Consider the following 23,058-nt stretch of genomic DNA (forward strand, 5'->3'; position numbering starts at 1 on the left):
TCCAAATCATGGGTGAATAGGAAGTACCACATGCTTAGTCCCCTTCTGAGGTTCCTCCCTTTAATTGCCCTTCAAAAGTAACTTCTTGGGGCTGGCATAGTAGCTCATGCCTGTAATCCCAGCACTTGAGAGGCTGAGGCAGGTGGACTGCCTAAGCTCACAGGTTTAAGACCAGCCTGAGAGAGACCCTGTCTCTAAAAAATAGCTGGGCATTGTGGCAGGTGCCTGTAGTCCCAGGTACTTGGGAGGCTGATGCAAGAGAATTGTTTGAACCCAAGAGTTTGAGGTTGCTGTGAGCTAAGACACCATGGCACTCTACCAAGGGTGACCAAGTGAGTGAGACTCTGTCTCAAAAAAAGAAAAAAAAAATCTTCTTGGGTGAAGGGTTCAACCACAACTTGGACTTTACCTAGTAAATGCAAACAATGTAACCCAATCATATGTACCCTTATATTAACCTGAAATTTTTATTTATTTTTTTATTTTTATTTTTTTTGTAGAGACAGAGTCTCACTGTACCGCCCTCGGTAGAGTGCCGTGGCTTCACACAGCTCACAGCAACCTCTAACTCTTGGGCTTACGCAATTCTCTTGCCTCAGCCTCCCAGGCAGCTGGGACTACAGGCGCCTGCCACAACGCCCGGCTATTTTTTTGTTGCAGTTTGGCCGGGGCTGGGTTTGAACCCACCACCCTCGGTATATGGGGCCGGTGCCCTACTCACTGAGCCACAGGCGCCGCCCAGCCTGAAATTTTTTTTTTTTTTTTTTGTAGAGACAGAGTCTCACTGTACTGCCCTCGGGTAGAGTGCCGTGGCGTCACAGGGCTCACAGCAACCTCTAACTCTTGGGCTTACGCGATTCTGTTGCCTCAGCCTCCCGAGCAGCTGGGACTACAGGCGCCCACCACAACGCCCGGCTATTTTTTTTTGTTGTTGCAGTTTGGCCAGGGCTGGGTTTGAACCCGCCACCCTCGGCATATGGGGCCGGCGCCCTACTCACTGAGCCACAGGCGCCGCCCTCAGCCTGAAATTTTAAAAAAAAAAAGTAGCTTCTTTTCTGAGAGCACTAGAGAGGGCAACTCTTAAAATCAAGATCTTACCAATTTCCAAAGCCACAATCCATCACAGCTTCTAAAAGGGCCATTTCTTCTTGAGCAGTCCAGCTGGGGTCAAGAACAGGAAAATCTGAGGTCTAAAGAGAAAAAAGTTTTGCCTAAGAACAGTGATGGAAATGAAACTAGAAATCCTAGCTGTAGTACTAGTTTACAGCTGAATGCTTGTCATTCTCATGGTGTTGAGAAGTACCTAAAGTAAATTCTTATTAGGTGTCCACCTTTCCCACTCCTATTTCTACCATTAGCTACAAGGGTCTCCAATAAAATGCCAACTCTTGCAGAAATATGCGTTTTTAAACATATTACAAAGGGAGAGATACATATTATAGTAAGCTCTTATTTAGCTCAGAAAGAGGGAAATACAAATATGCATTTATATTTTTTTTAAATGAAAGAATAAGGCCAGGCCAGGCACTGTGGCTCATGCCTGTAGTCCTAGCACTCTGGGGAGAGGCTGAGGCGGGAGGATCTCTGGAGCTCAGAGTTTCAGACTATCCTGAGCAAGAGTGAGACCCCATCTCTGAAAATAGCTGGATATTGTGGTGGGTGTCTGTAGTCCCAGCTACTCAGGAGGCTGAGTTACAAGGATCGCTTGAACCCAAGAGTTTGAGGTTCTGTGAGCCATGACACCAGGGCACCCTACCAAAGGTGACAAAGTGAGACTTTGTCTCAAAAATAAATAAAGAAGGATAAACAGCTCATAAAAAGAAAGAAGGGAGAAGGGGAGAGGATATGGATACAAGTAAGACTTCTCTGAATACTGTTTGTACATTTGACTTGGAAAACATAAATATCATACATAATTATTAAATTTTAGAATAAGAAATAAAAGCAAAATGTAATAAACTTGTGAATCACACAGGGGGGAACTATTTCACATGATTTTAAAACACTGTAATTTTGCCAGGCATAGTAGCATGTGATTGTCCCAGCTACTCAAGAGGCTGAGGTGTGGCTGGGCATGGTGGCTCATACCTGTAATCCTAGCACTCTGGGAAGCTGAGGCAGGTGGACTGTTTGAGCCATAGATTTGAGACCAGCCTGAGCAAGGGGGAGACCCTGTCTCTACTAAAAATAGAAAAACTGGCTCAGTGCCTGTGGCTCAAGTGGCTAAAGTGCCAGCCACATACACCTGAGCTGGCGGGTTCGAATCCAGCCCGGGCCCGCCAAACAACAATGACGGCTGCAACCAAAAAATAGCCGGGTGTTGTGGTGGGCGCCTGTAGTCCCAGCTACTTGGGAGGCGGAGGCAGGAGAATCGCTTGAGCCCAAAAGTTAGAGGTTGCTGTGAGCTGTGAAGCTATGGCACTCTACCCAGGGCGACAGCTTGAGGCTCTGTCTCAAAAAAAAAAGAAAAGAAAAGAAAAGAAAAACTGAGGCAAGAGTATCACTTGAGCCCAAGAGTTGGAGGTTAGAGGTTGCTATGAGCTATCTACCCAAGGCAACAGCTTTAGACTCTGTCTTAAAAAAAAAAAAAAAGATAATATAAATCTCTAAGATACATCTTAAAAACAAAAGAAAGTGCCAAAAAAATCTTAAACTGTATTCTATAGTATTGACATGATTATTCTGAGATTACTGGATGTGTGTATATTACAAGGTATACCAAATTAGTAATTACGTTAGCATCAATGCAAAGTAGAATTTTGCACTTGGGAAAAAGATAGATTTAAGATCTATGAGATTATGTAAAAAACCTTGTACTACATTTGAATTAAAAGTTTAAGTATGACCTCACATGTTTTACCTTGTAAGAAAATTTTCTAACCCTGTTCATCAAAAAGGTCTAAAAATGACAATCAACACTTGAGCAATAAATACTTCTAGTGCCCAGTTTTCAGTCTTAAAATACTATTCCCACTAAAAGGAACAAGGGCTCCTTAAAGAAAAGGCTGATTCTAGGTCTGGGTCAGGAAATGAACAAGACCAGACTGGAACATTTTGTTGTACTTAAGTACTTAAAAGCAAAGATGTTCTCAAGACTATAAAAAGGTTATGTCAAAAAGATACAGAAGCCAACTTGTAGAAGCTCCTAGTAATCAAAAATGGAATCGGCTCAGCGCCCATGGCACAGTGGTTACAGTGTCAGCCACATGCACTGGTGGATTCGAACCCAGCCTGAGCCAACTAACCAACAATGACAACTGCAAACAAACAAACAAAAAAATAGCTGGGCATTGTGGTGAGCGCCTGTAGTCCCAGCTACTTGGGAGGCTGAGGCAAGAGAATTGCTTTAGCCAGAGAGTTTGTGGTTGCTGTGAGCTGTGACACCATGGCACCCTACTGAGGGCAACATGCTGAGACTCTGTCTCAGAAAAAAAAAAAAAAAAGGAGAATATTCAGAGCATCAGAAAGGATAATAACTGCAAAGGATTGAAATGCATCAACTATTTTAAGTATCTGGAAGATGCCAGATAACCAAGTCACCATTTGCAAAACTAGTAAATAAAGGGAAATAATCCACATTTATCCTACCTTTCTTATACAAACTTTACACAGGGTGATCACACAGATGATAATGACAAGTTTATTTCTTTTTTCTTTTTTTTTTTTTGTAGAGACAGAGTCTTACTGTACCGCCCGAGGGTAGAGTGCCGTGGCGTCACACGGCTCACAGCAACCTCCAACTCTTGGGCTTACGCGACTCTCTCGCCTCAGCCTCCCGAGCAGCTGGGACTACAGGCGCCCGCTACAACGCCCGGCTATTTTTTTGTTGCAGTTTAGCCGGGGCTGAGCTTGAACCCATCACCCTCGGCATATGGGGCTGGCGCCCCACTCACTGAGCCACAGGCGCCACCCGACAAGTTTATTTCTATAGAATTATTCTAACTCATATATTAAAATGAGTATTAGAATTAATCATTATTTTGAAATCCCTGATGAATTATGATCATAATATAACTATCAATTTACAGAAAACACAGAAGACAGAGGAACACAGATAATCAGTAAAATCCAGACTATGGTAATATCTCTAAGACAAATAACCCAGTTTTTAAAAATAAAATAAATTATAAGAAATGAGAGGAGCTGGCTCAGCACCCGTAGCACAGTGGTTACGGGTGCCAGTCACATACACTGAGGCAGGTTTGAACCTGGCCCAGGCCAGCTAAATAACCGCAGCAAAAGAACAGCTGGAGGCTCGGCACCTATAGCTCTGTGGCTAGGGTGCCAGCCACATACACTGGAGCTGGCAGGTTTGAATCCAGCCCAGGCCACCTACAACCAAAAAATAGCTGGGTGTTGTGGTGGGTGCCTGTAGTCCGAGCTACTTGGGAGGCTGAGGCAAGAGAATCGCTTAAACCCAAGAGCTGGAGGTTGTTGTGAGCTGTGACACCATGGCATTCTATGGAGGGTGACCTAATAAATCTGTCTCAAAAAAGAAAAAAAAAAGAATGAGAGGAGCTTTGGGACTGCTGAACATACAGAGGTACCTAGAGGGTGGTAAACCCAGAGAAGGTGAGTAAGCTCTGTACCCCTTCCTACATGCCTTGCCTTATATAGAGTGCAATGGTGTCATCATGGGTCACTGCAACCTCAAAATCTTAGGCTCATGTGATCCTTCTGCTTTAGTCTCCCAAGGAGCTGGGACTACAGGTATGTACCACGATGCCTGGCTAATGTTTCTATTTTTAGTAGAGATGGGGTCTGGTTCTTGCTCAGGCTGGTCTTTTGGTCTCCAACTCCTGAGCTTACGCAACCCTCCCTCCTCAGACTCCCAAAGTGCTAGGATTATAAGCATAAGCCACGGCACCTGGCTATCTGTTCACCTTTAAACACCACCAGTGTTAAATCATGCTGATGTCATGTATCCCCTGATATGATACAATGAGAAGACACTTTACCTCTGTGGTCATCCATGCAAACACCCCTAAAGCCAAATCTAATCACGATGAAATAGCAAATATATGAGGACAAGGTTGAGAGAGATTCTGTTATGCAAAATCCTCTTTGATCTGTCAAAGTCATGAACAACAAGGAAACCCTGAAAAACTGTCAACAAATTGGAGGAAACTAAGGAAACATGATGGATGACTAAATACAAGGTACGATCCTGAATTGGATCCTGGAACAGAAAAGAATATTAGAAAAACTGGAGAAGTCTGAATAAAATCTATAGTTTAGTTACCAGTATTGCAACAACATTCATTTCTTAATTTTGACAAATGTACATTAAAAGGTATTAACATGGGGAGAAGTATGATGAAGGTTGTACTGGAATTCTCTGTACTGCATTTGCAACTTCTCTGTAATTCTAAAAGTATTCCAAAATTGAAAGAAAATTTTAAACAAGGGCGGCGCCTGTGGCTCAGCGAGTAGGGCGACGGCCCCATATGCTGAGGGTGGCGTGTTCGGACCCAGCCCCGGCCAAACTGCAACAGAAAAATAGCCGGGCGTGTGGCGGGCGCCTGTAGTCCCAGCTGCTCGGGAGGCTGAGGCAAGAGAATCACATAAGCCCAAGAGTTAGAGGTCGCTGTGAGCCATGTGACGCCACGGCCCTCTACCTGAGGGCGGTACAGTGAGACTCTGTCTCTACAAAAAAAAAAAAAAAGAAAATTTTAAACAAATCAGTGAAAATTCTAAAAAGCCAAAAAAAAAAAGAAAAAAATAAATAAATAAAAGAAAAAAAAAGAAGTGAGAGACAGAAAACCCAAATAGAAGATACATTAAGAGGCAACCAACTGGAAACTTGGAATGTAGAAACCTTATTTGTATCTTAATTAAAACAAACTAAAGGGCGGTGCCTGTGGCTCAAGGGGTAGGGCGCCGGTCCCATATGCCGGAGGTGGTGGGTTCAAACCCAGCCCCGGCCAAAAAAAAAAAACAAACTAAAAAGAAAAATAGCCAAAAATGTGGATGCCACATCCACTAAAACAGCTAAAATGAATGAGATTGAACATACCAAATGTGGGCAAGCATGAGAAGCAATAAGAATTCTCGTACATTGTCCATGGAAGTATAAAATGATGCAACCATTCTGGAAAATTTTTCAATCATTTTTTAAAAGTTAAACAAATGGGCAGGTATGGTGGCTCATGCCTATAATCCTAGCTCTCTGGGAGGCTGAATGGGGTGGATTGTTTCAGCTCATGAGTATGAGACCAGCCTGAGCAAAAATGAGACCCTCTCATTTTTCATACTAAAATAGAAAAACTAAGACAAGAGGATGGCTTCAGCCCAAGAGTTGGAGGTTGCTTGAGACTTTGTCTCAAAAAAAAAAAAGCTAAACAATCACAATGATTCCCCAACAATAAAAAAAAAACACATATAACACATATAGAAAATAAAATAATATCCTCCCCAAAAAATAAAAAAAGAAATGATTAAACAATCATTTACTCTTGTGATCCAGCAATCACATTCCTCGATATCCTAGGTATTTATCCAAGAAAAATGAAAATACAGGTACAGGCTTGGCACCCGTAGCTCAGTGAGTAGGGTGCCAGCCATATAAACCAAGGCTGGTGGGTTTGAGCCCAGCCTGGGCCTGCTAAACAACAATGACAACTACAACCAAAAAATAGCTGGGTGTTGTGGTGGCACCTGTGGTGGCACCCGAGGCAAAAGAATCGCTTAAGCCCAAGAGTTTGAGGTTGCTGTGAGCTGTGATGCCACAGCACTCTACCCAGGTGACATAGTGAAACTCTGTCTCAAAAAAAAAAAAAGAGAAGAAAAAGAAAATACAGGTACAGAGTAGACAGCCTTACACAAGAACGTTTAGGCTGGGCACAGTGGCTCGTGCCTGCAATGCTAGCATCTTGGGAGGCCAAAGTGGGAGAATCACTTGAGATCAGGAGTTCCAGATAAGCCTGGGCAACACAGCAAGACCCATCTCAAAAAAAAAAAAAAAAAAGAGAGAGAGAGAAAAGAAAAGAAAGAAAACCAAAACAAGGGGTATGGATAAACAAACTCTGTTGTAGTCATGTAGCAGACTATTACTCCATAATTAAAAGGAATGATTAGTAGTAAACATGCTATTAATATATAACACAGGCTTGGCACCTGTGGCTCAAGCAGCTAAAGTGCCAGCCACATACACCTGAGCTGGCGGGTTCGAATCCAGCCAGGGCCCGCCAAACAATGACGGCTGCAACCAAAAAATAGCCAGGTGTTGTGATGGGTGCCCATGGTCCCAGCTACTTGGGAGGTGGAGGCAAGAGAATTACCTAAGCCCAGGAGTTGGAGTTGCTATGAGCAGTGATGCTATGGCACTCTACCCAGGGCAACAGCTTGAGGTTCTTTCCAAAAAAAAAAAAAAAAAATTACATAACACAATTATCAAAAACATAGAGTGAAAGAAACAAGAAATAAAAGAGTACATACAATATGGTTCCATTTATATGCAGTTCTAGAATATGCAAAATGAATCTATGTTGATAAAAATCAGAATAGTGATTGTTTTAGGGAATAAGAATCCCTAAAAATTAAGCCTTTATGAGTCGACTGTGGAAATGTGAAAAGTGAGTAGCCTTACTCAGAAACCTAATGAAACACTTAAAAGATGAAATAATATGGTGTCTAGGGGATTTGCTTCAAAATAATCTGTAGAGATGAGGTTTAGATACAACAAGATTGATCATGAATTGATATTTTTTTTTTTTAGAGACAGAGTCTCACTTTGTCACCCCTGATAGAGTGCTATGTTGTCACAGCTCACAGCAACCTCCAGCTGTTGGGCTTAGGCTATTCTCTATTAGCCTCCTGAGTAGCTAGGACTAATGAATTGATAATTTTAAGAGCCAGTGATGCGTATATGAAAATTTATTCTACTATATGCAATAGTTGACTACAAAGATGGCCTCTACTGAAGTTCTCCAAGAATTCATATCCTTGTGTGGTCCCTTTCCATTTCATATGGTCTAGAACTGTGACTTGCTTATGAAGTCGTGGCAGCTTCCATTTTTGCACTCCCAAGCCACCAAATAAAAAAAATCTAGCCTTGGCTCAGTGTCCGTAACCCAATAGTTATGGTGCTGGCCACATACACTGAGGTTGGCGGGTTCAAAGCTGGCCTGAGCCTGCTAAACAACAATGACAACTGCAACAAAAAAATAGCTGGGTGTTGTGGCAGACGCCTATAGTTCCAGCTCCAGCTACTTGGGAGGCTGAGGCAAGAGAATCGCTTAAGCCCAAGAGTTTGAGACTGCGGTGAGCTTTGACGTCATTGCACTCTACTGAGGGTGACACAGTGAGACTCTATCTCAAAAAAAAAAAAAAAAAAAAATCTAGCCTCCTTGCTGGAAATACCAAGGAAAGAGGCTACATGGAGAGGCAGTGGCCCTAACACTACCTGGAAAAGAACAAGGTCTCAGTCAGTTAACATGTTTCAGCTAGCCCCCAATCAATGCAAGCCATCCTAATTGAGGTGCCAGAGGTAAGAGAAAAAAAGCCTCTTGGACTTCTGCCTTCACTGTGCCTAATCTGATTCCAGACCCCAAAAATTGTGGGAGATAATAAAATAGTTTTTATTTTAAACCACAAAGTTTTGAAGTAGCTGTGACATAGCCAAAGAAAACCACACACCATTCTTTCTAGTGTATACCTGAAATTCTCTATAATGGGCTGGCTGTGGTGGCTCACGCCTGTAATCCTAGCAATCCGGGAGGTTGAGGCCAGTGAATTGCTTGAGCTCAGGAGTTTGAGACCAGTTTGAGCAAGAGTGAGACTCTGTTTCTACCAAAAAAAAATTAAAAAAAAAAAGAAAGTAAAACTAGCTGGACCTGGTGGAGCAGGCCCATTAGTCCCAGCTACCTGGAATGCTGAGGCAAGAGGATTGCTCAAGCCCAAGAATTTGAGGTTGCTGTGAGCTATGACACCCTGGCACTCTACCTAGGGTAACAGACTAAGACTTTGTCTCAAAAATAAATAAATAAAATAAAATAAAATAAAATTCTGTGTAATAAAAAGTAAAAAAAGAAAGTTGCCTGTAGTCCCAGCTACTTGGGAAACTGAGGAGAGAGGATTGGTTGAGCCCAGGAATTTTAGGTTGCTATGAGCTATGATCACAGCACTTTACTCCATCCTGGGCAACAGAGTGAGCCTTTTCTTTTTTTTTTTGTAGAGACAGAGTCTCACTTTATGGCCCTCAGTAGAGTGCCGTGGCCTCACACAGCTCACAGCAACCTCCAACTCCTGGGCTTAAGCGATTCTCTTGCCTCAGCCTCCCGAGTAGCTGGGACTACAGGCGCCCGCCACAACGCCCGGCTATTTTTTGGTTGCAGTTTGGCCGGGGCCGGGTTTGAACCCGCCACCCTCGGTATATGGGGCCGGCGCCTTACCGACTGAGCCACAGGCGCCGCCCAGAGTGAGCCTTTTCTAAAGAAATTTTTTGAATAAAATGAAATAAGGCCAGGTACAGTGACTCACGCCTGTAATCCCAGCACTTTGGGAAGATGAGGTGGGCAGATTGCCTGAGCTCACAAGTTCGAGACCAGCCTCTACTAGAGGTAGACACCATCTCTAAAAATAGTCAGGCCTTGTGGCAGGCGCCTGTAGTCCCAGCTACTTAGGAGGCTGAGGCAAGAGTATTGCTTGAGCCCAGGAGTTGGATGGAGGTTGTTGTGAGCTATGACATCATAGTACTCTCCTGAGGATGTTTTGTCTCAAAAAAAAAAAAAACAAAACCCAAAAAACAAATCAATAAAATAAAAAAGTAACACAAGAGGTCTTCAAGATTTCAACAGGGACTTGTAAAGTCCTTTATCTTTTGTTACTGACAAGTATAGAAATACCTGTCATGATTTGCCTATCATTAGGCAAAAAGTGGAAGCCTAATGAACACATGTATATGTGAAAATAAAAAAATAATAATAATCTGTACATTAATGTGATTTTCATCACCTCGCCTTTAAAAAAAAAAAGAGATTTCAACAGGGATTTTTAAAGTGCTTTATCTTTTGTTAATGACGAGTACTGAAATACCTATCATGATTTGTGAAACTAGACTAGCAATAAGCAACACATTTTTATCTGAGATATTATGAGATCCAAGAGAGAAATTTCTGAGTCTATATCTAACTTAAATTCATACTCTGGCAAGTACCATAAAGACATGTAAGTATGACAATTCATATATTAGTTGAAGAGACTATATTATTTCTAAAACTCTATATTACAATACTAATTACCCCTCACCAACTTTACTGTGAGATAAACAATAGAAAACTTTCTATACCACAAAAAAGGTATAAAAGGCAGTTTTGTTTTATTTTATTTGAGACAGAGTCTCACTTGTCACCCTCAGTAGAGTGCTTGATATTACAGCTCATAGCAACCTCAAAGTCTTGGGCTCACAGCAACCTCGAACTCTTGGGCTTAAGTGATTCTCTTGCCTTAGCCTCCCGAGCAGCTGGGACTACAGCACATACTACAACGCCCAGCTATTTTTAGAGACGAGGTCTTGCTCTGGCTTAGGCAGGTCTTAAACCTTTGAGCTCAGGCAATCTACTCGCCTCAGCCTCCCAGAATGCTAGGATTACAGACGTAAGCTACGGCACCTGGCCCTTAAAATTTACTTAAGGTTGAATCAATATTATTCAACTCTTAGACTCAAATTCAGCCCTACTGCGCCAGAATCTCTGAAGAGTAGAGCCTAGTAGGGGTCCTCAAACTTTTTAAACAGGGGGCCAGTTTACTGTGCCTCACATTGTTGGAGGGCCAGACTATAGTTAAAAAAAAAAAACTATGAACAAATTCCTATGCACATTGCACATATCTTATTTTGAAGTAAAAAAACAAAACAGGAACAAATACAATCACACCGTCTCATGTGGCCCATGGGCCGTAGTTTGAGGACCCCTGGCCTAGAGATTCGGCACCCGAAGCTCATTGGCTGAGCTGAGCGGGTTCAAACCCAGCCCAGGCCTGCCAAACAACAATAACAACTACAACAAGAAAATAGCCCAGTGTTGTGGCTAAGAGTTTAAGGTTGCTGTGAGCTGTGATGCCATAGCACTCTATCGAGGGCGACATAGTGAGACTGTCTCAGGAAAAAAAAAAAAAGAAACAGTAGAGCCTAGAAATCTACATTTATAAGAAGCTTCCAGGTGATTCTTATGCACTAAAGTTTAAAAATCACTGATATAAAGGGTGTGGCAGAAAGAGCTGCCTTGACTAGGCAAGGTTCTAACAATTACAAGACAAAAATAGGCACAGAATTCAGAAATCCTGATTAATGCACCACCTACCATAGCATGAGTAACTCCCAAAAATACAGCACTGTGAAATGACAAAAGTACTAAAGACCATTTAAAGTTATCTGAGGCTTCAAATGCAAAAACAAGTTTTTAGTGTCTTCATGTGTAGAAAGCCAAAACTTGGTCATCATTACTACAGAAGGAAAAATTCACTGGGAATAGGGAACTTGACCAAAAAAAATGATGAAAGTATTAGTAACCCCCAAAAGCTCCCCAAAGTAATGGAAAGAACTTTGAAATGTGTTTATATGGGTGTTGAATATGTGAGAAAAAGATGATGTAATCAGAATTAAGTGGATTTGGAGTGGAACTTAGTGCTTTCAGCATTATGCAGATGACACTATACCCAGAATAGCTAAAGAAAGCTCCTGGTCAGCTTTCCTACAGTGAATAAGCATGATGACCAACCTACTCAAGCTATACTGAATTATCTCTTAAGGAATTACTTCACAATGTAAATGAATACATTTGTATTCTGGCTCTATGCTTTTTTTTTTTTTTTTTTTTTGAGACAGAGTCTCATTTTCTCTTGCCTCAACCTCCCAAGTAGCTGGGACTACAGGCGCCTGCCACAACGCCCAGCTATTTTTTTTTTTGTTGTTGCAGTTTGGCCAGGGCCAGGTTCAAACTCACCACCCTCAGTATGTGGGGCCGATGCCCTTCTCACTAAGCCACAAGCACCGCCCCTCTATGTATTCTTGTGTGAATTTGGAAAGAAAAATCTTGCTTTCCAAGATCTGGCAACCTTGATGAAATGAACTCAAGCCCATGCTCTCCTAACCCTTCATTCAGTTTGCAATTAACAAAAGGGAAAAACTTTTTTTTTTTTTAGAGACAGAGTCTCACTTTGTTGCCCTCAGTAGAGTGCTGTGGCATCACAGCTCACAGCAACCTCAAACTCTTGGGTGCAAGTGATTCTCTTGCCTCAGCCTCCCAAGTAGCTGGGACTACAGGCGCTCACCACAACACCTGGCTATTTTTTGTTGTTGTTGCAGTTTGGCCAGGGCTGGGTTTGAACCCACCACCCTCGGTATATGGAGCCGGGGCACTACTCACTGAGGCACAGACGCGGCGGAAAAACATTTGTATTCCAAGCCTCACAATCAGTGAATACCAAAAGAGGTGGCTGGGCATGGTGGCTCACACCTGTAATCCTAGTACTCTGGGAGGCCAAGGTGGGAGTTCAAGAGCTCAAGACCAGCCTGAACAAGAGTGAGACCCTATCTCTACTAAAAAAAAAAAAAAAAAAAAAAAATAGAAAACTGGGGTGGTGCCTGTGGCTCAGTGAGTAGGCCTTATACACTGAGGGTGGTGGGTTCAAACTCGGCCCTGGCCAAACTGCAACAAAAAATAGCCAGGTGTTCTGGTGGGCACCTGTAATCCCACCTACTCGGGAGGCAATTACAATTGCCTAAGCCCAAGAGTTGGAGGTTGATGTGAACTGTGACGCCACAGCCCTCTAACAAGAGCGACAAAGTAAAACTCTGTCTCTAAAAAATAAAAAAAAAAAAAGAAAAGAAAAGAAAACTGGCTGGGTGCAGTGGCTAACGCCTGTAATCCTAGCACTCTGGGAGGCCAAGGCAGATGGATTGCCTTAGATCACAGGTTCCAGATCAGCCTGAGCCACAGTAAGACCTTGTCTCTAAAAATAGTCGGGCATTGTGGCAGGTGCCTGTAGTTGCAGCTACTTGGGAGGCTGAGGCAAGAGAATCACTTAAGCCCAAGACTTTGAGGTTGCTGTGAGCTGTGATGCCACAGTACTCTAAAGAGGGCTACAAAGTAAGACTCCATCTCAAAAAAAAAAAGAAAGAAAGAAAAGAAAACTACCCAGGCATAGTGGTGCATGCCTATAGTCCTAGGTCCCAGGTACTCAGGAGGCTGAGGCAAGAGGATTGCTCAAGCCTAAGAATTTGAGGTTGCTATGAGCTGTGACACCATGGCATTCTACCAAAGGTGACAAAGGGAGACTCTGTCTCAAAAGAAAAAAACAAAAAACAGAAGTGTTTAAAAATGGGTAGATGATAACCAGCCAGTTAGTTGCCAAGAATTCTTACTAAGTAGCTCTTTAATTCACTGTGGTCTAGAATCTGACTCTGAGTATTATAAGCCCAGAAACTTATTTTAACAGAATCCCACAAATGATCAGGCTCAGAAAAACTGATTCACCCTTTTTAAACTTTTAAGATATTGAAGTAAATATATCACAGTGCTATAGTAGACAGAATTCCAAAGATGTTCTTCTTCTCCTCTTAAGATTCCTGTCCCGGGGCGGCGCCTGTGGCTCAGTCAGTAAGGCGCCGGCCCCAAATACCGAGGGTGGTGGGTTCAAACCCGGCCCCGGCCAAACTGCAACCAAAAAAATAGCTGGGCGTTGTGGCGGGCGCCTGTAGTCCCAGCTACTCGGGAGGCTGAGGCAAGAGAATCGCTTAAGCCCAGGAGTTGGAGGTTGCTGTGAGCTGTGTGAGGCCACGGCACTCTACCGAGGGCCATAAAGTGAGACTCTGTCTCTACAAAAAAAAAAGGATTCCTGTCCCGATTATTCAAACACTAACTAGGTACTACTGCAAATCTGTAATTTGCAGATGAAATTATGATTACTAATCAGCTGATTACCTGGGATTACGAGATAGGTCCAATGTAATCACTTGAGAAACCTTAAAAGGAGAAAAGGCAAGAAAAAAAAAAAGAAAATTGCATAAATGTATTCATGATCTATGTGTATTTGACTTAATAAAAAAAAAAAAGAAAAAGAAAAAAAAAGTAGAAAAGGCGGGTGACACCTGTGGCTCAGTAAGTAGGGCACTGGCCCCATATACTGAGGGTGGTGGGTTTAAACCTGGCCCCAGCCTAAATGCAACAACAACAACAAAATAGCCGGGCATTGTGGTGGGTGCCTATAGTTCCAGCTACTTGGGAGCTGAGGCAAGGGAATCACTTAAGCCCAGGAGTTGGAGGTTGCTATGAGCTGTGACACTACAGCACTCTACCCAGGGACATAGCTTGAGGCTCTGTCTCAAAAAAAAAAAATGTAGAAAAGGCAGGCAGAAAAGTCATCCAGAGAGATTCGGCACAGAAGAGGTTAGAAAGAGTCCCAGCATTTCATTAACACTCTAGGACTCCATATGCTGTTGGCTTTGAGGCTGGAGGAAGGGGGCCAAAAGCAAAGGAATGTAGGCTGCCTCTAGAAGCTGAAAACATATCCTGGCCAATAGCCAGTAAGGAGAACAGTGGCATCGTTCCTATAACCTCAAGGCAGTGAATTCTGCCAACAACCTGGACTAGCCAAGGGGACTCTTCCCTAGGGTCTCCAGATAAGAGCCATGTCCCATAGCCTGATTTCAGCCTATGGGACATGGAACAAACTGCTGAACTTAATGGTCTTCTGACCTATAGAACTATAAGATAAATATGTTATTTTAAGCCACTTAATTTTTGGTAATTTGTTATAGCTGCAATAGGAAACTAATATAGATTTATCCATAATTTGAAATTATTACTGTCAAGCCAGCCAGCATTCTTTCCTGTAAGAAAGAAACATAGGAGGACAACTGTCAGGAAATTGGTAAACTAGGAGATGTAATTCTATATTGAATATGCTTTGATAACTGACAAAACTATCTTAAAGTATACATACCTATCAAGTAGACTACATATTCGCTGTGGATCATTAAATCAACTACTCCTGTGACCAGGGTTTGGAAGGATACCACCAATATTCTCATTACTTCTTTAGAGGTGGCAACATAAACTATCAAATTATAGGCAAGTTTTATTCTGGTTTATAAACCAGTTTGCCTTTTCAGTAATTTTATGTATTAACTCATTCACTGTGTTCATTTCATAACTTAATTCTCGGAGGGTAACAAATTTTCCTAAGGCAGGGGAATGGAGTGCCAGACATAAACTTCTCTGCTGCCCACCGAAACCACGTTAAAAAATACCATTAGCCCACAGTGACAACACACTGGCTACATGTTTACCAACAAGCCTGAAGAGCAGCATGCCACTTATCCACATATCAAGATAGTTCAAATAGTTACTTCCTTTAAATATCTTCTAAATCTGAAACAAAAATCCAAGTACATAAAACTGTTTTTGCATTTAAATAACTTAGTAGGTCCACAAAACCCTAAAAAACTTAGCAGATAATTAGTACTACATTCAGAAAAGAAAAGTAAAGATATTTAATACAAGAAAAACAAATTCCCAGCAACTTCATCATTACCATTATTTCGTAAGTGTGATCACTTTGATGTTTCTTGTACTCAAACCCTCGAGTGAAACACTGCAAAGAAAGAAAAAGTAAGTTACCAAAAGCTACTTTTTAAAATGCTTTATTATTTATCAAGGTGATTTATTTTTTTTTCATTTTTTTTGAGACAGTCTCGCTTTATCACCCAGGCTAGAGTGCACCAGTGTCATTATAGTTTGCTGCAACCTCTAACTGCTGGGCTCAAGTGATCCTTCTGTTTCAGCCTCCCTCAGAGCTGAAACTACAGGTACTCACTACCATACCTAGCTAAATTTCCTATTTTTAGTAGAGACAGGCTCTCCTCCTCAGGATGTTCTCAAACTCTTCAGCTCAAGCAGTCCTCTTGCCTCAGCCTCCCAAAGTGATATGATTACAGGTGTGACCACCAGGCCCAGCCTAGTAAAAAGTTTTCAAGAAAAATTCATTTATAGCCGGGCGTTGTGGCGGGTGCCTGTAGTCCCAGCTGCTTGGGAGGCTGAGGCAAGAGAATCGCTTTAGCCCAAGAGTTAGAGGTTGCTGGGCGGTGCCTGTGGCTCAGTCGGTAGGGCGCTGGCCCCATATACCGAGGGTGGTGGGTTCAGGCCCAGCCCCGGCCAAACTGCAACCAAAAAATAGCTGGGCGTTGTGGCGGGCGCCTGTAGTCCCAGCTGCTCGGGAGGCTGAGGCAAGAGAATCGCTTAAGCCCAGGAGTTGGAGGTTGCTGTGAGCTGTGTGAGGCCATGGCACTCTACCGAGGGCCATAAAAGTGAGACTCTGTCTCTACAAAAAAAAAAAAAAAAGAGTTAGAGGTTGCTGTGAGCCGTGTGACGCCACGGCACTCTACCCGAGGGTGGTACAGTGAGACTCTGTCTCTACGAAAAAAGAAAAAAAAAATACACTAAAAAAAAAAAAGAAAAGAAAAATTCATTTAAATCTTGTCTACAGCTGCAATTGGATGGTATATTCTTTTTTTTTTTTTAAGACAGAGCCTCTCTATGTCACCCTTGGTAGAGTGCTGTGATGTCACAGTTCATAGCAACCTTAAACTCCTGGGCTTAAGTGATTCTCTTGCCTCAGCCTCCCAAGTAACTGGGACTACAGGCGCCTGCCACAATGCCCAGTTATTTTTTTTTTTTTGTTGTAGTTGTCATTGTTGTTTTTTTCTTTTAGCATACCTGGGTTGGGTTTGAACCTGCCAGCCCTGGTGTATGTGGCCGGCACCTTACCCACTGAGCTACGGGCACCGAGCCAGGATGGTATATTCATGATAAGAGTTTTTCAGTGGTCCTCACACAGAAAAAACAGATCTGAGAAAAAAGAACTTTCCTAGCACAACTCCCTTGATAGGAGCATAAGCCCTAGAATCATGCTGCCTAAATGTGAATCCCAGCTCTGTACTTAACCATATTTCAGCAATTCTAAGACATAGTTTTTCATATTTTAAAACTCTGAAATCTGGATTCATCTTACATCTTTTTTTTTTTTTTTTACAGTTTTTGGCCAGGGCTGGGTTTGAACCCGCCACCTCCGACATATGGGCCCAGTGCCCTACTCCTTTGAGCCACAGGAACCGCCCCATCTTATAATTGAAAGTGTATCACAACCTTCATTAGCCATTTTTACATTTTAACACTTCCAAAATTGGGATGCTTCTCATAATCAATATTGTCCTGGATCTGATAAAATAAGATCTCTGTGACCTTGAACAACTTACTTAACCTCTGTTGGCCTGAGTTTCTTCACCTATAAAATGGAGATATAAGTCATACTAACTTCATAGGACTGTAGTGTGATTTAAGGGTTAATTTGACATAAAGTACTAAAAACAGTGCTCAGCTGGCAAGGTTGTTTACACCCACAATCCTAGGAATATGGGATGCTGAGAAGGGTGGATCTCCTAAGCTCAGGAGTTTGAGACCAGCTTGAGCAAAGCAAGACCCCCACCTCTACTAAAAATAGAAAAACTACCTAGATGTTGTGGTGGATACTTGTAGTCTCAGGTACTTGGGAGGCTAAGGCAAGAGGATTGCTTGAGCTCAAGAATTTGAGTTGCTGTGATTTATGATGCCACAGCACCCTGAGGTTGACAAAGTGAGACCCCAAGGGAAAAAAAGTACACAGCACAAAGTACTTATAATTAGTGTTATTACTACCATTATTACCCACAACATTGTTCCCTTGTCACCTGTACAGAGTTCAATAAGACAACAGTGACATCAAAAGGAATAATCTTCCAGGTATTTTCTATAATCCTAAAACTTTAAATTTACTTACAAAAACAGTGTTAAGCATTAGGTTGACACACACTTGTGGATTAATCAACAATCTCTGTCACCCATCTGCTCTGTTCCCCAACTTCTCAGTGGTAAAATGTGTAAGGGAAAATTGACTAGAAGGAACAGATTTAATAAGCTCTAGTTCTCCTGAACAAACTATAATAGTCTCTGAATTACTATATTACAAAACTAGACTAGAAAAAGCAAGCATTAGCGAATTACCTGCAAGCAGAGGAAAAAAGGAGGTGGCCCACACTCAGCACACTTGATATAAGGCTCCATGAGGTAAGAGGAGCAGCCCCGGCAAGGTGGCTTATCAGAGGGATCACCTAGAACAATGAGAAAACATATACACCAGCTTCAAAATGCTTTATGATTATCTTAGAGCAGAAAGGTGAAAATGATTATACAAGTAGTGAGCTGTGTTGAAAAGTTCATGGAAACAAGATGAATTCATACCGAATAAAGAAAAATTAAAATAATACTCCTTTTTACTTCAGGGCACCATTGTTTCTTTCTACAGTATACTTACTACTTCAAATAGCATTTAAGTGGACTTGGCCCTCACAGAGAAATTTACAAACATATGTTTTGTTTTGTTTTTTTTTGAGACAGTCTCACTTTGTCACCCCTGGTAGAGTGCTGTAGCATCACAGCTCACAGCAACCTCAGACTCCTGGGCTAAAGCCATTCTCTTGTCTCAGCCTCCTGAGTTGCTGGGACTACAGGCACCTGCCACAATGCCCGGCTATTTTTAGAGGTGGGGCCTTGCTCTAGCTCAGGCTGGTCTCGAACTCTTGAGCTCAGGCTGGTCTCGAACTCTTGAGCTCAGGCAATCTGCCTGCCTCAGCCTCCCAGGCAGCTGGTATCACAGGTGTGAGTCATCACGCACAGCCTCAAACACGTTTTATTTTTTATTTTTATTTTTTTTTTTGAGACAGAGTCTCATTATGTCGCCCTCAGTAGAGTACTGTGGCTTTACAGCTCATAGCAGCCTCAAACTCTTGGGTTTAAGCAATTCTCTTGCCTCAGCCTCTCAAGTAGTTGAGACTACAGGCACCCACCACAACACCCAACTATTTTCTTGTTGTAGTTGTCATTGCTGTTTGGCAGGCCCAGGCTGGGCTCAAACTCACCAGCCCCAGTGTATGCGGCCAGTGCCCTAGCCACTGAGCTACAGAGGCCAAGTCTCAAACACATGTTTTAAACTGGAAATTTCATAACCCTGGAAACTTATTTTTCCAGAAGGATAAAATGGATATATACTTATAACAAAATAAACAACATACAAAGCAAATCTGATGAAATGTTAACAATGCTGAATCTAGGAAGTAGGCATAGGCATATAGATAATCACCCTGTTCTTTCAACTTTTCTATAAGTTTGAAAATTTTCATAGTATGTTGGGGGAAAAAAGAAAACTTCAAATATGTGTCTTGGGATATACTTGATATTTGAATTGGGATTTAAACCCAGGAAAGCTTCCTCCCTTTCATCCAAAATAAGCACGGAACATAGCAGACCTTTTTCAGTTCCAAAGACAAGAGCATGTTTCCAAAATATTCAGGCAGGAACTATCCTAACTCCCTAAAGTCAGAAAAATGCAGATATATATGTGCCTAGATGCTTCAAACTCTGCCTCTCTATAGAGTCAGGGTAACCTAGAAAAAATGTGCCCTGTAATCAACCACAAGAAAGTGAATGAAATCTTTCAAGGCAGATAAAGGAATTGATCTGTTTAGCCTGGGGCAAGATTTCTAACATTCTATAATAGCATTTTCTTCCTTTAAGTCCAACAAACACACTCCTCAAGGCACTTTCCTCTCTTCAAAGTGCTTATAATTATCCTTTTCATTTGTTTTTAAATAAAGATAGGAGGAAAATGACAGAAGAATGTACCCTTCTGGCAGTAGGTTCAAATTTAGAAAATAGCAGCTATTTCACTTCTTTCATTCTACATCTTAACATGGAAAAACAAAAATTGTTTTATAGTAAGTGTTAGATGCTAATTTTTACCATATTACCCTTTCTCACTTTCTGTTAATGTTATAAGCTTGCTACTGCTTCTTTAAACTTTCCTCAAATAAAGCATCAGCTACTGACCAAGTACAGTTTTATTTTGTTTTTTGAAACAGAGTATCAGTATGTCTCCCTTGGTAGAGTTCTGTGGCATTATAGCTCACAGCAACCTTAAATTCTTGGGCTTAAATGATTCTCTTGCCTCAGCCTCCCAAGTAGCTGGGACTACAGGCGCCTGCCACAGTGTCCCGCTATTTTTTTGTTGTTGCAATTGTCATTGTTGTTTGGCAGGTCCAGGCTGGGTTTGAACCCACCAGCTCCAGTGTATGTGGCCGGTGCCCTAGCTGCTGAGCTACAGGCACTGAGCCCAAAGTACAGTGTTTAAAACCCTTATGTCTAGAAGCAATTATTTTGCAAGAGTAATCTAACTTTTAGTTCTTAAAATTTCAGCCAATAGGTCGGTGCCCGTAGCACAGTGGTTATGGCACTGGCCATATGCACTGAGAGTGGCAGATTCAAACCCGGCCAGGGTCAGCTAAACAACAATGACAACTAAAACAAAAAAATAGCTGGGCATTGTGGTGGGCACCTGTAGTCCCAGCTACTTGGGAGGCTGAGGCAAAAGAATTGCTTAAGCCCAGAAGTTTCAGGTTGCTGTGAGCTGTGATGCCACAGCACCCTACTGAGGGTGACATAGTGAGACTCTGTCTCAAAAAACAAAAAAAAAAAAATTTTTTTTATTCAGACCATATCAGTATAAAAACTGTCATCCACTATTAACATTTGGAAAAATGTTTTTCCAGTCTTGTATGTTTGTGTGTAAATAATCAGCAAAAGTGAGATAACATACATGATATTTTCTGTAACCTACTTTTTAGCTGACAATATATTACGGACATCTATTCATGATAGTCCATATGCATCTTCCTTGTTCTTTTTTTTTTTTTTAAAGACAGAGTCTCACTGGGCGGCGCCTGTGGCTCAGTTGGTAAGGTGCCGGCCCCATATACTGAGGGTGGCGGGTTTAAACCCGGCCCCGGCCAAACTGCAAAACCAAAAAAAAAAAAAAAAAAATAGCCGGGCGTTGTGGCGGGCGCCTGTAGTCCCAGCTACTCGGGAGGCTGAGGCAAGAGAATTGCTTAAGCCCAGGAGTTGGAGGTTGCTGTGAGCTGTGTGATGCCATGGCACTCTACCGAGGGCCATAAAGTGAGACTCTGTCTCTACAAAAAAAAAAAAAAAAAAAAGACAGAGTCTCACTTTACTGCCCTCGGTAGAGCGCCGTAGTGTCACAGCTCACAGCAATCTCCAACTCCTGGGCTTAGGCGATTCTCTTGCCTCAGCCTCCCGAGTAGCTGGGACTACAGGCGCCCGCCACAACGCCCGGCTATTTTTTTGTTGTTGTTGCAGTTTGGCGGGGGCCGGGTTCAAACCTACCACCCTCAGTATATGGGGCCGGTGCCTGACCCACAGGCGCCGCCCTTCCTTGTTCTTTTTAATGCACGAATAATATTCCATTGAATCATTTCTCTAACCTAATGGTTCTCAACTACCCTCTTAGGGAGACATGTTAGAAATCTAGGAGGTGTTTTGTTGCCACAATGAGTACGAAACACTAACTACGGGCGGCACCTGTGGCTCAGTGAGCAGGGCGCCGGCCCCATATACCAAGGGTGGTGGGTTCAAACCCAGCCCCGGCCAAACTGCAACAACAACAACAAAAAAAATAGCCGGGCATTGTGGCGGGTGCCTGTAGTTCCAGCTACTTGGGAGGCTGAGGCAGGAGAATCGCCTAGGCCCAGGAGTTAGAGGTTGCTGTGAGCTGTGTGACGCCGCGGCACTCTACCGAGGGCAATAAAGTGAAACTCTGTCTCTACAAAAAAAAAAAGAAACACTAACTACATTTTATAGGCAGGGACCAGGAATTTTAGATATCCTGCAATGCTCAAGATATTCCTAAACAACAAAAAATTAACCTATGTCCTGTGCAACTTTTAAATGTCCCATCAGACATTCAAGTAGATGAAAAACCTTAAAATTCAGCTGGCCACCTTAGCTCATGCCTGTAATCCCAATACTCTGGGAAGCCAAGGTGGGTGGATTGTCTGAGCTCAGGAGTTTGAGACCAGCCTGAGCAAGAATGAGAACTCGTCTTTATTAAAGTAGAAAAATGAGCAGGGTGTTGTACCTGGTGCCTGTAGTCCCAGCTACTTGGAAGGCTGAGGCAAAAGGATCGCTTGAGCCCAAGAGTTTGAGGTTGCTATGAGCTATGATGCCACGGCACTCTACCCAGGGCAAAAGAGACTCTGTCTCAAAAAAGAAAAGAAAAAAGAAATAAAAAAAAAACACCCTCATAATTACATGACCTAGAACCTAATTTCATATTATATAGAGAGCAAAATATTTTTCTAAGTTTTAATATACTCTGAAATTTCCAGTAAGGCAATTGTATGCAACCCTAAAGGCGAGACTGTATTTTGTTTTGTTCAGAACTTTAGCAGGAATTATTTAAGCTTCTGATATTTCTTTTTCTTTCTTTTTTTTTTTTTTTTTTTGGTGCAGTTTTTGGCCGGGTCCAGGTTTGAACCCGCCACCTCCCAGCATATGGGGCCGGCGCCCTACTCGTTGTTGAGCCACAGGCGCCGCCAAGCTTGTGGTATTTCTTAGTCACCAACACAACGTAACCAAATCATTCTGCATCTACAGTTGTAAGATATACAGTGATTCAACATATGGACACAAGCATTTGGCTACTTAAGTCATCACATCTTTATCATAATCATGTCTAAATATATTGATACAAATTTTGTTATTTTATTTTTTTTCCTGCATTTATCATTTTTATTTGACAGAAAAAGTTGCTCTTGCTGTACAGATTTTAAAATTTTTTATTTTTATTTTTTGTAGAGACAGAGTCTCACTGTACCGCCCTCGGGTAGAGTGCCGTGGTGTCACATGGCTCACAGCAACCTCTAACTCTTGGGCTTACCCGATTCTCTTGCCTCAGCATTCCAAGCAGCTGGGACTACAAGCGCCCGCCACAACACCGGCTATTTTTTTGTTGCAGTTTTGCCAGGGCTGGGTTTGAATCCGCCACCCGTGGCATATGGGGCTGGTGCCCCTTTTTTAAATTGTCTTATATCATAAATTATTTTATTTATCCCTTGTTATAGTTAGGATATTATTATGTCTATATATCTGACTACCAAATAGTAAAAAGAGATTT

General features: G+C 42.2%; 1 protein-coding gene across 2 annotated transcripts in view; it reads right to left on the reverse strand.

The window, feature by feature from the left end:
* The window catches only part of TADA2A (transcriptional adaptor 2A), a 67,856-nt gene that overhangs the window by 37,927 nt on the left and 6,871 nt on the right, over positions 1 to 23,058 (reverse strand). For both annotated transcript variants that reach the window (XM_053570275.1, XM_053570277.1), the window contains exons 3-5: positions 18,039 to 18,145; positions 15,535 to 15,594; positions 1,099 to 1,190 (exon numbers count right to left, since the gene is read on the reverse strand). In XM_053570275.1, the coding sequence (XP_053426250.1) occupies positions 1,099 to 1,190; positions 15,535 to 15,594; positions 18,039 to 18,145 (259 nt within the window). The remainder of the gene's footprint in view (positions 1 to 1,098; positions 1,191 to 15,534; positions 15,595 to 18,038; positions 18,146 to 23,058) is intronic.

This window comes from Nycticebus coucang, chromosome 18 (assembly GCF_027406575.1).
Source record: "Nycticebus coucang isolate mNycCou1 chromosome 18, mNycCou1.pri, whole genome shotgun sequence".
NCBI lineage: Eukaryota > Metazoa > Chordata > Mammalia > Primates > Lorisidae > Nycticebus > Nycticebus coucang.